The sequence below is a fragment of the Hippopotamus amphibius genome, chromosome 13 (assembly GCF_030028045.1).
Source record: "Hippopotamus amphibius kiboko isolate mHipAmp2 chromosome 13, mHipAmp2.hap2, whole genome shotgun sequence".
In the NCBI taxonomy this organism is placed as follows: Eukaryota; Metazoa; Chordata; class Mammalia; order Artiodactyla; family Hippopotamidae; genus Hippopotamus; species Hippopotamus amphibius.
This window is the reverse complement of record NC_080198.1, coordinates 27,047,178-27,064,592: the sequence shown is the minus strand read 5'-3', so window position 1 is coordinate 27,064,592 and position 17,415 is coordinate 27,047,178. Positions and strand designations below refer to the sequence as shown.

Below are 17,415 nucleotides of genomic sequence, written 5' to 3'. Positions count from 1 at the left end.
CTGCCCGTGAGTGAGCATCACACCAGAAGGAGCAGAGGGCTCTGCAGGGAAACACCACTTTGATGGGCTGAACTGAATAATCCTCCAGCATCCAGTGGCTCCCATGGGGCACATGCCCAGTGTCTGGTTTGTTGGGGAGGAGCAAGGCTGGGCCCCTGACTGCTCACCAGCTGTTCCTGAAGCAGTTTCTATACGTTTCTATGTCACCCTTTTCCTGTCTTTAAGATGAGGACAACAGCACTTCCCAGTTAGAGTTGTCATGACAAAAAGAAAAAAATTCCCTAATTTTTGTAAAGCACATGGCCCTGGGGCTGTTTTATACGGGCAGCTCACAGAAGTATGGGTGATGATTTTGAGACTTGGAGTGTCTCAAATTCTGGTTCCTTGGACCCTCCTCCCAAATACCTTCTAGCAGTCACCTTGAAAATAGCTCCAAAGGTTGTCTCTAAAGATTCTGATATACTCCTACAACCTCCATCACCCATAGGAAAACCGGAGAACAGGAGCTCACTGATCTTACAGCTTTCAACCTTGTGAGAATGTGGACTGAGGCCTGGTACAAAAGAGAGGGTTTGCTTTAAAGCATCATAGAATCTCTTGTTTAGAATGAGCTTAAAAGCCATCTGGTCGGGGGAATGAATCTCTGCTGTTGGACGTCAGGAGGCGGTTACTCTTGGTTGAGGGTGGTGACCAGATGGAAGCATATGGGGCTTCTGGGGTCTGGACATGAGTGCTCGCTCTGAAACGTCATCAAGGTAACTTACAAGTACATTTACGAAGGGAGATGTTCGATGTGCATGGAAACACTTCGTGGAGTTTGATTAACACATCTTGTCATCTGTGTGCTGTGGTTCCTGTTTTAGTCTTTCTTTGTGGTTGCTGTCTTTTGCTTATTATTTTAAATATTTACAGAAGGTTTTTCTCATTGAAAAATCTTTAAACGGTACTGAACATATGAAGTAAAAATTAAAGCCATTGCTTCATCCCTGTCCCCCCATTTTCAGTTCTCAGAGGTAACCATAGGTATATTTTTTGTAGATTGTTCCAGGAGTTTCTTTCGTCCCCTGTTTGTGTTTCTGTATTTTTTCCTTTACTTGAACAATGAGATGATTATGTACATAGTGTTCCATAACTTGCCTTTTTGCCTCATTGGTATATCATGAGCACCTTTGCATATCAGATATACGAGGGTGAGTCAAAAATTATCTGCACTCTGGCTGTGGTCTTTATTTTAATTAACTTATAGAAAAGACAAATACATCATTTTTCGACATAATCTCCTTGCTTTTCAATACACTTTGTCCATCTGTCAACACGCTTTCGTGTTCCCTCTTTAAGAAATGTTTTAGGCTGAGGTGCGAGCCATGAGTGCACCGCTGTCTTCATTTCTTCATGAGAAGTGAATCCGGCACCTTCTTGATGGCTAACACTTGGGCGACCTTCCTTGAACTTCTCTGTCCACTCATACACACTTCTTTATGACAAAACACTTTCTCCATACTGCGCACAAAGTCTTCAATAAATAACGGCACCAGGTACACCCTCAGGCCACAAAAAATGAATCACTGCACGCTGCTCTTCTTTCATGAGATCACAAGTGGGGCATCCATTTTTGCTCACACTGCAGTTCCAAATGAACAGATGTAACATGTTCACACCTGCACAGCAGTGACTGGGCAGACAGCAGCCTTGAATGGAAAGCACTGATAAGACAGTGTAGCCAACAGAAGTTTTAATCTAACCGGAGTGTGAATAATTTTTGACTCCCCTCGTAGAATCAACATCATTCTTTTTAAGAGCTGCATAATATGCACCCAACTTATTTAGTCATTTTGTTATTCATTGACGGTGAATTTATCTACAGTATTTTGCTGTTATAAATCATGCTTCTTGAACTCCATGTAACACGTATGACACTGCTTGAATCCCAACGAAGACGGCAGTGTTAAGCTCCTTTTGATTTAAAGTACCTTCTTCATTAAGATTTTGGGCTGGAAAACTTTAGAACAATTGCTGACTTTATAAGCCTACCTCTAACTCTCAAGGTGTATCCTGAATCCCTTTGATCTAATTCATTCATATCAACAAAGCATATTGAATCCCAGTTGTGTCCCCTGTGATATGTTTGTTACTGTTATTACAAAGTAAATAATAACAACAAAAAGATGTGGGAAAGCTGGTACAAGAGTCTAAAGCAATTATATTCTAATAAAGAGCTTTAAAAAAAATTGCAAAAGAAATAAAACCAAACGAAACATCAGTCAGTATCACAGCTAAACAAAAACAAAAGACGTGGAGCTGGGGTTTTGTGGGGAAGACTCTGTATGGTGCCTGAATCTCAGATGTGGAGATTATGAACCAAGCTTCCTGGATAGACTTCCAGGTGTGTTTACTGTTCCCTTATGTATTATAAGTTCAGGGCAAGTGAAATGAGTGAGCACAATTGTGTTTAGTGTGTCATCTCTCTGGATGTGTTCTAGTATTAGCTGAGCAGGATGGGGCGTGAATGGAGCCAGTCAATAACATGGTTATTGGCTGATATCTCCAAAGCCATAGCTTTGATATTTTGTTGTTTTTGTCCCATCCTTTAAACTCTGTCTTTATTCCAAATTATTAACAGTTTCCTGCCAAGAGGTAGCTATCAGAATCTCAAGATGTTCTTGCTAATGGAGGTATTAGCTCCCTTGCAAATCAGCAAGGCATTCTTTGGCTTGGACCCAAAGCCTGGAAAATATTGCCTGGCTTTCTCTTAATGTTGAGGTTACTAGTTTGATTGACTGCTGGAGAGTGCTGATGGGTCGATTTTGGGGGGTTTGTTTGTTTGTTTTTCCTTTAAAATGCAGTACCTGATAAAATGGATGGATAGAGGAATGGATTTTTGTTTGTTAAAGCAAGTTTCTTAGAATATTAATGGTAGAGTCTAGATGGTGATATATAGATGTTCATAGTAATATTCTTCAACTTTGCACTTATGTTTAAAATTTTTTCATAAGAAAATGTTGGGGAGAAAAGAATATGGAACAGAGTGGAAAATGGGAAAACGTAATCAACAGAAGGCTTGCCCTGAAGTCATACAGTCAATCAGTTTAGTACTGCATCGTGAGTAGAAGAGAGACATCTATTTTTTTGACAAGAATTTCCCTATAATAATTATAATAGCTATAGTAATCATGAGGGAGAAGATGTTATTAATATTATCCCATAGGCTTTGTGGCATTCTTGTTTTCCTTGTGGTGTTTAATCCTAACACCAAACCTGTACCAGTATAGTTGATCATCAAACCTCTTTTTATGTTATCATCATCCCAGCTAACCTAGTAACATCATCTCAGGGATCTCGAAATGTTAAGTGGCTTGCCTCCAGTTTTAATACCAGACGAGGCAGAGTCTGAACTGGAACTTATATTTTCTAATCATATCTTTGCTACTCCATCATGTGTTTACACTGGTTATAAGATTCTGAAATCCGAAATCCTACTCTGGGGAATTCATGGAAAGGAGGGTCAGTCAGCCAAGAATATTTTGAACTGTGATCAAAGCAATGATGGTGCAAGAACTCTGTCCTTGTTACCACTGAGGCCTTCAACCACTTCCTAAAAGCTTCTCCCTAAATCATCACTTTCAGGTTGTACACAGCGCATCAGCAGAGCTAGTGCTCTGGCTCACCTTTGGGCATCCTTGTTTTGCCCCCTCATTCAGTGGTGTTTTTTTGACCAAAGATATGGTCGGGCAGAAATAGTACTTTATGTTTACTAGGTGTTCACACTGTTATTTTATGGCTAGGTAGGTGGGAAACTATTAGTCTAAATAAATATACTTTTCAACAGAGCGGCTGTGTTAAATGAATTGAATAGTCTGTGTAGATTCAGAAACAGTAGCTCCATCTTTCTTTTTTTTTTTTTCCCCTCCTTCAGAGTGTTAGTGAGCTTGAATAGTCGTGTGTTTCGTTGCAGGCAGAAATAAATGAAGAGTGAATCGTGTCAAAGTGAAGTCAGGAATAGAGAAGGATGACAGCTGTGTGATGCCATGCTCTCTGTCGCTAGGGGCTGATGGATTCATTCCTTTGGAACGCTTTGCTGATGACACTGATTTTCTGAGTTTGGTCCCCGAAATGGATCCATTAGCTTTACTTTCTCTCTATGCAGTAGTGATGGAGATTTTAATTTTGTTCCTTTATTTTTTGATTTTTCTCTTTTTTCCCCCTCATTTTAAGGAGGTGTTTTTTTGTTTGTTTTGTGTTTTTTCCATCCCAAATGAACTATTATTAAGAGCCAGCTAGTATTTTAAACAGTTGCAATAAAACAAACCACTTTTCTTGGCCCAAAACCAATCCAAGACCCCTCCCTAGAGAAAACCACTGTTATAAATGTTTGTTATTTTCCAGAGCCTTTTATTTCCTTTGCTTAGTTCTGTGTATCTGTGCATATATGTACACAACAAATATTTTGTTGTATGGCATTTTTAAAGTCAAACGTGTGTTTATTCTGCATCTTGACTTTCTCCGTTAGTCATACATCCTCAAGAAGTTTCAATGTCAGTGCCTACTTGTCAATTTCTTGTCTCCCCTCCATCGGTTATCTTACCAATTCTCCTATTTATTATGCATCTGAAGTTTTTTCCTGATACCAACAGTATGGGGCAAATAAATGTACTTGTATATTTGTATTTGTAACACTTGTGACAAAGCCTCAAGTTTCTGAATAAAGAGCCTCCTTAAATTACAAAAAGGAAGATCATTAGGAAAGAAAGAATGAAGATCCTCACTCTTACTGGTTGTCAGGAAAATTAAAAAATGAAAACAGGAGTGTTCACCCCATGTGTGAAAAATAAGGATCCTTAAATCCAGTGTTAGCAGTGGTGTGGGAAGATCAGTATTCTTATACATTATTGGCCAGAATATAAAAGGTGTGTCCCCTTTTCAGAGGACAGTTTGAACCACTTCTAGGGATGTGTCTTGGACAAAGGATTCTGTGCTCATAGAGGTATGTTCATATATATATATATATATATATTTTTTTTTTTTTTTCTTTTGTACCAGTGATTCTTAACCTTTCTGGCTTGCAGAGCCCTTGACGATTTTGATGAAAGCCATAGACCATGTGACATCAGGACTGAAAATGTGTCTTGAGGCGTTATCAGCATGTGGTAATAGATGGAACCGTGAGAGTTTATCTGATGCAAAGAGACAGACGCTGTCCAGTGCACACACGTACCACCCTCTGCAGTATCTCAGGAGACATGCAGCCCTTCTGGAAGCCAAATCCGTAGCTCCGTAGATTGGTTTCCCCCCTCTACTGGTTATCTACCCAAAGCCGTTGTCTTTAAGGGAGACTTAAAAATCAGAGAGGGTTGGAATAGAGCAAGGCAATGTATTTCCTCCCGTGTGAGAAATAACTTCGTTCCATTTATTTATTCCACAGTCATTTAATGAGTGCCTACTACGTGCTTGGTCCGAGGGCCACTCCACCGAATGGGAGAGATCCCAGCACACTGAACCTAGAGGAGTCCATTGTAAGGGCACCTCCACCAGAATTAAACAGAAGATTTAAGGAGGAGAGAGCTGCTTTAAAGAACAGATGTTTTAGTTCGATTGACCCAGCTAGTCTAAAAATGCCTCACTGTGGAGATGACCTTTAGAACACTAGCGGGTGTGGGGTGTTTTGTTTTGTTTTGTTTTGTTTTGTTTTGTTTTGTTTTAACAGACAATAAACTGCATATATTTAGAGTGTACAGTTTGGTATCCCAATCTCCCAATTCATTCCCCCCCAACTCTCCCCGCTTTCCCCACTTGGTGTCCATATGTTTGTTCTCTACATCTTTGTCTCTATTTCTGCCTCGTAAACCGGTTGATTTGTACCATTTTTCTCTTTTCCGCATATATGTGTTAATATACGATATTTGTTTTTCTCTTTCTGACTCACTTCACTCTGTATGACAGTCTCTAGGTCCATCCATGTCTCTACAAATGTAGCGGGTGTGGTTTTGGTTTATAGAACTCAAAAAAGCTTTTGGGAAACATCCAGATTGTCTTGCATGTGTGTTCTCAGAAATCTTTTACATAAACCTGTTTCTTAGGGAGACCTTGATTTGGCAGCATTTAGCTGCAAAGGGCAAGATGCAGTTTTCTGGGTAAAGCTGCACAACTTTTCTTCGTGCACAAGCTTTCCTGCACGCTTCTGGCTGGGAGAAAGGGAGGGATACAACCTGCTCTATACCTGTGTTAATTTTATTTAGCTTGATTGCAAATTCATGGCATCATCATTTCCCCAGAATCTATTATGGGGTCGAAAATACAATATCAGAAATGAGGAAAGAACCATAATGGGAACTTTGGGTGAGTCAGTAAGAAATAAACTGTATTTCAGGTTTCTTGTATTTCAAAACGGGAGACATATTGCTGATTCCTCGTTGGTTCTGAATGATTTATAACCTTTTATTTGTGGTTGAGTGTTGCAGTCTGTGTTGTCATGGAAATTCTATTGAATTTATAGGTCCATTTATCCAAAATGATTTTCCAGACTTCATTTCATGGTGAATCATGTGGCTGTTACTCCCAAGTACAAAGCAATTTCTAAAAAGTTTCACATTACAAAGAGCACAAACACTGTGGTGGTTATTTTCGTGTTTTTGAAATACAAATGAGTTCCAGAGGCACCTAGGGGTCCCCTCCCCCTCTGCCGTGTCCAGGGTGTTAAGCTCCACTGCATCTCGGAACCAAGCTCAGGTACAAAATAGCTCTGCAAGCCAGGAAAGGTTGTTTAATAGAAAATAAGGTTGTTACAGTCACTCCAATAGGTGAAGAGGTCTTGAAGTTGCTGGTTTATGGGTAAGGGCAAGACTCTCCCATCTGTGAGCCCCGTTACAGCGGACTTGTTGCTCCTCCCTGCAAGTTCAGTTGTAGGAAAGAGAGAGAAACAAAGAGCTTTACCATATTCATCGACTAGACTTCGTGTGGCAGTGGTTGTAGGCAAGGTTTCTACACCTCAGCACTATTGACATTTTAGGCAAGATAACTAGTTGCTCTGGTGGGGAGTGTCCTATGCGTTGTAGGGTGTTTAGTAGCCTCCCTGGCCTCTGCCTACGAGATGCCAGTAGCATCTCCCCCCCAGTGACATCAACCAAAAATGTCTCCAGACATTGACAAATGTCCCCTGGGGTCCAAAAATCACCCCTGTTTGAGAACCACCACCCTGGAAGCTTTGTGCTAGGATCCTAGCGATAACTAATAGGTAGTTGTCACTGCTAAGGGGAATTCTGATCAGGATGTTGTGTGGAGAGGATTTTTGAAGCGTGGGCCGTGCAATCAAATGCCTGGGTCTGAATCCTGGCTTTATGACTTCTTAGATACGACCCAGCATCTCAGCCTTAACTTCCTTTTGTATAAAACGGGGGAAATATTATAACAGTACCTACCCTCCAAATACCCCAAGGATGGAAGGAATTAATTTATGTAAAGTATTGTAAGAATCGGATATATTGTAGCAGCCCTGGGCTGCTGCCTCTTGGCTTCATCTTGCAGCATCTGCCTCAAGGGCAAAGGTGGAAAGAAGCAGTGCTTGGTCCATGTAATTGTTATTTGGTCCTGGGCTGGTGTGATTCTGCACACGCCAGGCCAGCCACCGTAACGTGCTCTACCATGCAGATAAATTCTCCCTAACCTTGCCCTCCTGTTTCGAGCAGCCTCTGTTGAATGGAACGGGTGCATAGCAGGGAAGCAACCTCAGCCCTGCTCCATTATTGTAGCAGAAGATTATATTTTGTTTATCCCAGTTTCACTTACCAGCCTCCAGGGGTAACCATTGTGTTGGTTTCTAACTACAGAAGTTTTTCCCAATTTTGTACTTCATTCCAGCAGAATCACACAGTATACGTATTTTTTTAAAGAAAATTTCTGGTTTATCTGTCTCAACGTGGTCTGTGAGGTCCGGCCGTATTCTTACCTGCCCTGGTAGTGTGTTCTGGTGGGTAGTCCACTATTGGGAAGCATCTGGGTAGTTTCCAACTTGGGGTTATTGAAAACCACCCTTTCACCAACGTCTTTGGGTTTTTTCCCTTTCTTTTTCTCCCCCATTAACTGATCTTTAAAGACACGTTTATCCGTAGGGGCCTACCGTGGGCCAGATGCTGTGGGAGGTGCTTTACTTGAGTTATTTTATTTAATCCTCAGTGTAGCCCAGCGACCTATTTCTGATTCTCAGTTTCCTCGTGGGGATGCTGTGACTCGGAGAGGGTGACCAACTTCAGCTGGGTCGCACAGCTGTGAAATGGGAGAGGTAGAACTTACTACGCCCTTTCCTGAGTCCATGATAAGGGAATCTAGCCAACGTGTAGCCAGATGCTGAATGTACCTCATTTGTGTCCAAACTTATGCTGGATTGTAAGAAATAACTCACGAATCACACATAGTAGATCTCTCACTGTTGGAAGCAAGAGCCCGAACATTTCCCAACCAAGAGACGAATGCAAAGGTTAAATGTTTATGTGACTAATGAGCTACATCACCGAACCAGAAATCCCAAAAAGCAACTAATAAATAGACTTACAGTGGCATAAACAAGTTCCACGCAGAGACTTTTAAAAGGGGTCCCCAAAACACTCTGACACCTGATTGTATAAGAGTCATAGCCCTACTGTGCACTTGGGGTTCTTCTGTCCAAAAATTTGGATTCCTGCTGTGTATAGTTGAAGATAATTCCATATTACAGGGCAAGGGGAAAGAGGGAAATAATTAAGGATTAGTGCACTCTGTGATTAATGATATTGTATAAAGCAAATGTTTCAGAATATTTCTTTAAATCCTGCCTTGCCCATAAAGATGTTGAATACCTGCTATTCTTTGGAGCGTGATTCTTCTAAAAATATTCTTCCAACGAAGACTGTGTGAAGCCCACATACAGGTTTCTTTGCTACACCTTGTAGCATGACTCATTGAGACTGTTGGCTGGCCCATGGAAACAATTTATTTTCACCTTAATTTACATACCTCTCTGGTCATTAAAGAAAGTAATAAATATACATAATAATAAAAAGTGAGAGCTGTTGAGTTTCTTCTTACTTTTCCCAAGCATGCGAATAGTGATTCTTTATTACAACGGTCCCGTGAGGTCAGTATTACCTCTGTGTGACAGAAAGGGACGCTGAGCCTTAGAGATCTCAGGTGTCTTCCGTATACAAATCAGGTCTGATGCTGTAGCCCATGTCCTTTGGTCTTCATTTGATATCACCCAGTTGTGTTGTCTGTCAAGTTCATGGATATTTTTCTGTAAGTCACAAGAGTGTGACCTGGGTTGTAATAGGGGCTACATTCCCCCGGGGAGAAGCTTGTTAGAAAGACGAATGAAGAGGCTAGAGCTCAGAGCTCAGAGAAACTCAGAAAGGAACAGGGTTGCAGAACAGTTTTATCATGTGATGCACGGACGTGTATAAATATATCTGGGTATGTCTTGCTTAAAACAAGTAGTGGCACCTAGGAGTGTATTAGTCAGAGTTCACCAGAGAAATGGGACCAATAGTAATTATATTTGAGAGAGAGACAGACAGGGAGGGAGATTGAGATTTTAAGGAATTGGCTGCCTCCGTTGTGAAGGTGGGTAAATATGAAATGCGCAGAGCAGGTTGGAAATTCCAGCAAGAATTGATTAAGTTGCAGGCTTAAGTGTGAAGGCTGGAAACTCAGGCAGAATTTCTGCGTTGCAATCTGGAGACAGAATTCCTTCCTCTTAGGGAGCCCTCCGGCTTTCAACTGATTGGATGTGGCCCCTACGCTATGGAGGGTAATCAGCTTTACTCAGAGTCTAGTGATTTAAATAGTAATCACATATTTAAAAAAAAAATACCTTCACAGCAACATCTGGAATAATGTTTGACCAAAGAACTGAGCACCATGGCCAGGGCCAAGTCAACACATAAAATTAGTCATCACAAGGGAGTAAAAATATAATCATGATCCTTTAAAAGCTGGGAGTAAAGACTCCCAGTTACTTTCATTGATATAAAATAGAATACCCATATCATAGTTCTGAATTCAGAGTGCTTGTGTCATGTATTTTATATAATATACATAGGGTGTATTTATCATCTTTCTCCATAATTTAAGAGAATAGATTTTATTTTGTTGGAGTGTTAAAATTTCAGACTAGAGTTGCTTGGGCAGAAAATGGTTTGAAATTCCTTGCAGATTAAAGAGAAAGTAATATAAGCTGTGTTTAGCCGAACCATCCCTGGGTCCACGTTGCCATTTCATGGTGATTTGGGCTTAAATTTGCACCTTCCTGAACATTTTCTCCAGCAGTTTAAATCCATTCATTCGCTTAGTGTCTTCATCTCTCCCTGCTACTCATCTTGTTGTATTATTTGTTCCTAGAGATAGCAAGAGCCTTGTTACAGTGATCGTGGCTTTATCACTTGAGTGCCCTTGCAGCCAGCCGCCCAGAGCCCCCATTGATTTTATTCATTCCAAAAATGAGTTAATAGTATTTACAAGAACAGCACTGTGCAAGACACAGCCTTTAACTAGGCAGGTAGCCTTCCTGCCCTCACCCATCTTCCTGTCTGATGGCAATGGTGGAATGAAAGAATTAGGACATACTGTGTTGAGTATGTGTGATCCAGCTATACAGTAGTTAAAGTACAGCATAATCTAAAAATCAGGTTAGATATCAGAGACCCCACCTTCAAACCATTGTTATAAAACCCCTCATCACGTCTTCCCGGGTTGGAACACAGTTTTCTGAGGCCTGGTGGGTCCCCCTTTGCCTGGCAAAATGTTGATAATAAAGCTATCCTTTTCTACTTCACCCCCCCGCCCCCCCAAAAAATCAAGTTAGGGTAAGAACTTACTATACAAAAACCTGAATTCTGCCATCATCATTTGCAAATCATCCAACAGGTGGAAGCAGCAGATCATTAACTGTGTTTGGATTTTTACTTTGTCTTCACTACACATTTTTGTTCTTAGGTGACTGTTTCTTATCCACTACCATGGTCTCAACTGGCTTACTACATGGTAGCCCCACGCATGATCAGAAAAATAAATTTCACGTCTTCGATTCTGGTATCTGCTGCCTCCTAGGTGACTTTTAATCCTGCTGTTGCCTTTCTGGTCACCATCTTTATCTCTTCGGGTTTACGTCTCATCTGTCCTTTTCCTGTGGCTTTTCCTATGTGTTCTTGCCTTCTATTAAAGATGAACAACAGTACCCTGGAAATGTCTGTTCAGTTTCTCAATAGATTGTCTTTCCTCAGGGCTGTCTGCATGCCATTTCCTTAATTCATCATGAATTTTTCTTGGGCCATGTATGTGTGTGTGGGGGGGTGCATGTTGGAGAAATATAAGTTTTTTGAGAGGAAATGAAAATGTAGAGCTTTCTAAATCACCAAAGAAAGTAGTGTTGGATTTTCCACTCTCACATTGGAATCATTTCCTCTTGCCGCCATCACAACAGGGATGTGAGAGCTCACTTACACAAACAACTGCAACATTAGAGAATAGGAAGTCCACCCATTGCCTGAATTATTCCAGTATTTATTTAATATATACCTCACATGACCATGAACCATTCACTGTGTTTTTTTGTGATACATGTATCTACCAGTCAACTTTGGCATTCCCTTCCCCCCCCCAAAAAAAAGTTAGCCATGTCTTATTATTGATATTTTAGTCTTCCCAAGTGCAAACTGTCTTCATCTGTCATAGTGCCTTGTACATAATAAGCATTAAGGAAATTTTTTGCCTATTGGAAGGAAGCACAGTGATTAAGACTTTGACTAGGATCGGAACAATTAGGTTTTATCCCAACCCTACCCTCCTTCCTAAAGAGCATTGTAATTTTAGAAATTCTTCATTTCTTTTGCTGTAAAATAAGGATCATGACAGTACCTACCTCACTGAGTATTAATGAATGAGAGTACAGTGCCTGACATACAGTAGGCACTCTATAAATATTTGAAAAATAACAACATTAATAAAAATATAGATGGCCCTTGTTTTCAGATTTGTTGATTTCTGTTTATTATGCTTAATACAGATAGAATAGTGACACAGATTGGAAACCTGGCATATGCATAGTTTTAAATCAAATTGCAACCAGAACAGTTTTAAATGTAAGGGGGTGAAATAGAACAAGGCAGGAGAAAAGGGCAGCTAAGCGGGCCTTTTGTTGTAACCCTGTCTACATCATGCTAGGACCCTGTAACAACAGAGCACTGGCTGCTGTCAACTCTGTGCTCACAGAAACCCCTTATATTTTCCTCTCATTACTTGACAGTTTTGCCATTCATTCTGGCATTTTCCGTATGTATAATTTAGCATATGCGTCCTTGTCAGTGATAGGGTAAGATTCCATTTTCCAAATGTCAGGTTGTACCACATTATACTTGATGTTATCTATCACCTTGATCTGGCTAGAGGAATTCCTCAGATTTTTTCATTCCAACCATTCCACAGGGTAAAATTAAGTGATCCACCAGGCCTGTGATTCTCGCTCATGAGTTTGAAATATTTTATAGAACTAGTCCTTCAGTTTCTCCCTGGTGCCCATAGTCTACCAGGGGCTTTTTTAGTTGACCTTCATGCAGTTTGTTTCTGTTGTTGGGGAGACTTACATATCTCATGGCACTCTGTGTTGGAGGGACGTTCATTTATACAACGTTGACCCACTGTTCTGGGTCCTGGTTGGAATAGACTTACAGAGCTTTAAGCTATACAGTTTTCTTAAAGAACCAAAGTGTTCCATTCTCAAACATATTTGGAAAATATTGAGTTAAAACTGTTTGGTCTTTAAATACCATTCCTTACCGAAAGGAATCAGGGCTCACTCAAGAAATGGCCAATTCTAGGACTAGAACAGGGGAAAAGGAAGGTGAGTCCAGAACTACGTGCCAGCTAACAAGGAGGGGCTAAAGAACGAGAAAGGATGGCGGAATGACAAAGGAAGCTGTTTGAAGGGTCTCCTCCCAGGCAAGTCTGAGACAGTTTAGGCATCAAGATAAATAATGGTAGTGATGGGCCATAACCCAGTGAATAAAGTCAAGGCAACAATAAATGAGTCCTTACTCACTGAATGAATAAACTGTGGAGAGGAGAAAGCTATTCTTCTTTACATTAGAATGCCATTAACGAACATAGAAGGAATGATGGAGTAGAAAATCATCAATGGATACTGAAAGTAGTAGACAAAAGTTCGATGAGAAACAGGATATTGATGTAATCTCAAACTATATCCCTACAAAGTACTTTTTAATGACGAAAGGAGAACTCATGACTGTATAGTAGGGAAGCCTAGCAGACATCACCTTAACCATGTGATCAAGTTAACAACCCTAATATTAGAATAAGCACGTGCTCTGTGACGACACAGTATTACTGTCTGAATCTAATCATGAGAAACCATGAGACTGACCCCAGTTCTACATAATAACTGGCCTGCACACTTCAAACTACCAAATAAAGAAAAAGAAAGGCTGAGTAATTGTCCCAGATGAAAGTTGGGGCTCAGTGGGGTCAGTATAAAGAGACATGGCAGCTGAATGCAAAGTGAGGTCCTAGATTGAATTCCTGGACCAAAAACCAAGTAATGCTATAATGAACTTTATTTGGGCCCTTGCCAAAAGTTGAAAATTGACTGTGACTGAGATTAATAGCATCACATCAGAGTGAAACTTGCTAATTTTAATAATTTTACTGTGGGTTATAAAAGAATATCTTTATTCTTAGAAATGATACACTTGAGTATGTATTGGTAAAGGGGCATTTTTTTTCCCACTGTTAAATGATTCAGGGAAAATAATTGGGGGGAGAGAGGAAGAATGCAAATGGGTGAGATACAAATAATTGGTGACCTGGGTAATGGATATAGGGCACAGTTAATAGATCTTTGCTTCCCTTGGGCTTTCTCTAGTTGCGGAGAGCGAGGGCAACTCTGTCGCGGTGCGTAGACTTCTCAATACGGTGGCTTCTCTTGTTGCGGAGCATGGGCGCTAGGCGCGCGGGCTCAAGAGTTGTGGCTCTTGGGCTCCAGCTACTAAGCCTGGAGCCCGTGCTCCACAGTTGTGGCTCGCGGGCTCTAGAGCGCAGGCTCAGTAGTTGTGGTGCACGAGCTTAGTAGCCCCATAGCATGTGGGATCTTCCCGGACCAAGGATCGAACCCGTGTCCCCTGCATTGGCAGGTGGATTCTTAACCACTGCGCCACCAGGAAAGTCCAGTAGATCTCTTTATTGCCCGATTTCCCAGCTCTTTTTTTCAGCTTCTGTTCACCATGTTTCCTCAGGAAGAGGATTGCTCTACAGTAAGCTTCACTTCAGTTCACATTATTAAAAAGAACACACTTTGGGGAAGGCTGAAGGAAGGCTCTGAACATGGCACTTGAGAGCAGATATAGAAAGTTGATGGGTTTACTTGCAGTATCCAGTAGCCACCCCAGCCCCTTCCAAAAACATTTTTGTAAAATAGGTTTCTAGCCTGTGCCTAAATTTGTCTCTTCAACAATAACAACAAAATAAAGTCCAGTTCCCTCGGCAAAACTCCATCTGTGTGTTTACTTCATGTTTAAGATATCTTTAAAAGCTCACATAATTCCGTAGACTACAACTTGAGAGAATAGCAAGGCAAATTGATATTTGAGACCTATGGCTGCTGTTCTCTTTATGAGACATTTTATTATCCTGATGGGTGGAGCCATGACTCAAAGACATTTTCTAAAAATGAATTTCCTCACCCAGTTGTAAATGAAAATGCCCTTGAAGAGATCTTAAAGTATTTTGTATCACACACTATTCAGGTGATGCATTAAACAAAGCCACCCCTGCTTATGGGCTGAAGAATGAGAAAACCTTCTGTGAACTTTCTTCATTTGAGGGACTGGATTTTAAAAGGAAAGTGAAGTGTAATTTTCTGAATATACTTGTGCAAAGTTTCTGTCTTAGGTTAGTAACATTGTCTCCAAAGCAGTTCACCGAGTATTAAACTGTTTTAATCTGCCCCCCATTGAATGGATTTTTCTCAGAGTAAATTCATGATGTCTGTAGCTGTCCAGAAATAAAGGCAACACATTTGTAAGAGGCTGCCGGCATCCATGAGGGTTCACAATCTAAGGAAAATAATTTACCGTAATAAAGAATATTCTCCAAGAGAATCTACCCATCCTATACCCATCCACTAGAGTATGTGAAGTTTTTCTAAAAAGTGACACCCTTCAGTGAAATGTCACCTTGTTCTTCACATCTTAGTTAATTCAGTCAACAGGACTCTGTTTACCTCGGATACCTTGGACATGTACTTCAGCTCGTCTCTCTGACTTCCCTTTTCCCATTGGGAATTTATCATTTAATATCAAGTCTCCATACTCCATCTGGGGTGTGGTTACTCATAAAATAAGCAACATGTCAATTGGAAAAGTGGGAAAATAGAGGTCATGGAAGAGAGCTAATGATATAGGAGATCTGATTTTCTGTTTGGAGTAGGAGTCATACTAGACGATTCAGTGGAATCACATTCTTATGAGAAATCTTAAGATGCCTGCCAAATGTTAACATGATGAGGATGGCGATTTTTGGAGCACAGGTAAGGTCCAGGCATAGTGCTACACACTATACCCTGCACCAACATGTTTGACCCCCGCAAACATGGGTAAGCACTTGATTCTATACATAAGAAATGATGCTTAGAAATTAGCTTATTTGTCTGCGGTGTCGCACGCAAGTCAACGAAGCTGGAATAGGGACCCGTGTCTTTAATTTTTATCGCATATGTAGTCTCTCAAGAATACTCTGTGATCTGTTTTTATTCTCTGAATTCTACCAGATATCGAGGAAGGTGCAGGCATTAAAATTGTATAATGATTTTAAGTTGATTTATCCATGTTCTGCTTTTTGAGTGAGAAATGCTTGCCAAATATAAGAGAAGATATTTAAGGTTGAGGTGAGAGCACCTGGACCTTACACTCTTCCACTGATGTTTCATCTTAAGCAAGTCAGTGTCAACTTTCGGAAGCACTGGTTCCTCATCTGTAACTGAGTGTCGTCATTTCTGCCCAGTCTTCACAGGGGTTGTTGGATTAAGTGAAATCATGAATGGGATGGCTTTTTGCAAACTAAAATATGAAGCGTTTTTATGATTATTACCATTATATTTTTTTGTGGGTTGACTAAAATAGTTCATTTGGACTGTTTCGCAAAGCTACTGAGAGCCCACCTCAAATTCTTGTGATTACAATGGACATTGTCTATAAAGATGTGTCCACTTAAGCATTTATAATTTTAACATAAGGATTGAATCTCACAGTGTTAGTTTCCTACTTCAGGGTATTTAACTATTAAAATTTTGTTTCTTAATAGGGACCTTTCACCACAATATGAATATTAGGTAATAAGAAGGTGTTGGTGTTGCTTATTTTGTGTGGCCTGAAGGCATTGTAGTTATGTGGAAAGACGTACGTTTTAGTGATACCTACTGAAGTACGTAGGGGTAAAATGATATGTCTGGGGTTTGCTCTCAAATACTTTAGCAAAGAAAAAAGTATAGACAGATGAATACATTTGGCAAAATCTTAGTATGTTGGGGAATTTGAGTCCATTGTACTACTCTCTCTACTTCTGCATAGGTTTTCCTAATGTATTCTCCTAATACATTTTTTAATTGTTCTTTCACAGATGCAGATTTTCTTTTACAATCCAGATGACTTTGACAGCTTTCAAAGCGCCATTTCTGAAAACAGAATGATCGGAGCCATGGCCGTATTTTTTCAAGTAAGTTAACAGTGGCTCAAGCACTTCAACCAAAGGGTTCTCTGAGTATTTTTTTTAATTCACCAAGTTGTTCCATGTTTAATGAATGCATCTGTTTTCTAGTTCACACCTGTCTAAATGAAAGATATTTCATATTGTCTAATGTGTGATTTAAAATGTGAATAAGTATGTTTAGAAACATAATGAAAATTTTTGCATGAATTATTCTGATTTTATTGCTACTTGACTGGTGCACAGATTGAAGTACACATTTATCATCTAAGTTACTTCACTGCTGAAGCGTTTTGAACAGGTTCCTTCAGCATATTAAGAGGCTGATGTAAAAAAAAAAAAAGGTGGTTTTCTTTGGAGCAACTTTAAAATTTGACATTACTTGCAAGTAGATTAATAAATTGCATCAGTCATTTCTCTAAAGAGACCTTGTTCCCTGCCCCCCCCGGCCCCAAATCTCCATGGTAACTAAAATTTTCATTGAGACCATTTCCAAGTTAGTACATTTATGATCTCCCAGGCTTTCTTTCTCTTTTTTGTTGTGTTTGTATTAATGAGTGTTCCTGGCTCATGTGTTGGTTTCATACCTAGAAGCCCAACCTTGCATCCTTCCACAGATATTGCTGTCCAGGCTTTTTAGTAAGGCAGATCAAATTAGTGTTGATCACTGAGCATCTTTTT

General features: G+C 40.2%; 1 protein-coding gene across 4 annotated transcripts in view; it reads left to right on the top strand.

Annotated features, from left to right (window-relative positions):
* Window positions 1–17,415, top strand: part of PTPRG (protein tyrosine phosphatase receptor type G) — a 690,680-nt gene that overhangs the window by 459,071 nt on the left and 214,194 nt on the right. For all 4 annotated transcript variants that reach the window (XM_057705084.1, XM_057705085.1, XM_057705083.1 and 1 more), the window contains exon 5: window positions 16,648–16,743. In XM_057705084.1, coding sequence (XP_057561067.1) covers window positions 16,648–16,743 — 96 coding nt within the window. The remainder of the gene's footprint in view (window positions 1–16,647; window positions 16,744–17,415) is intronic.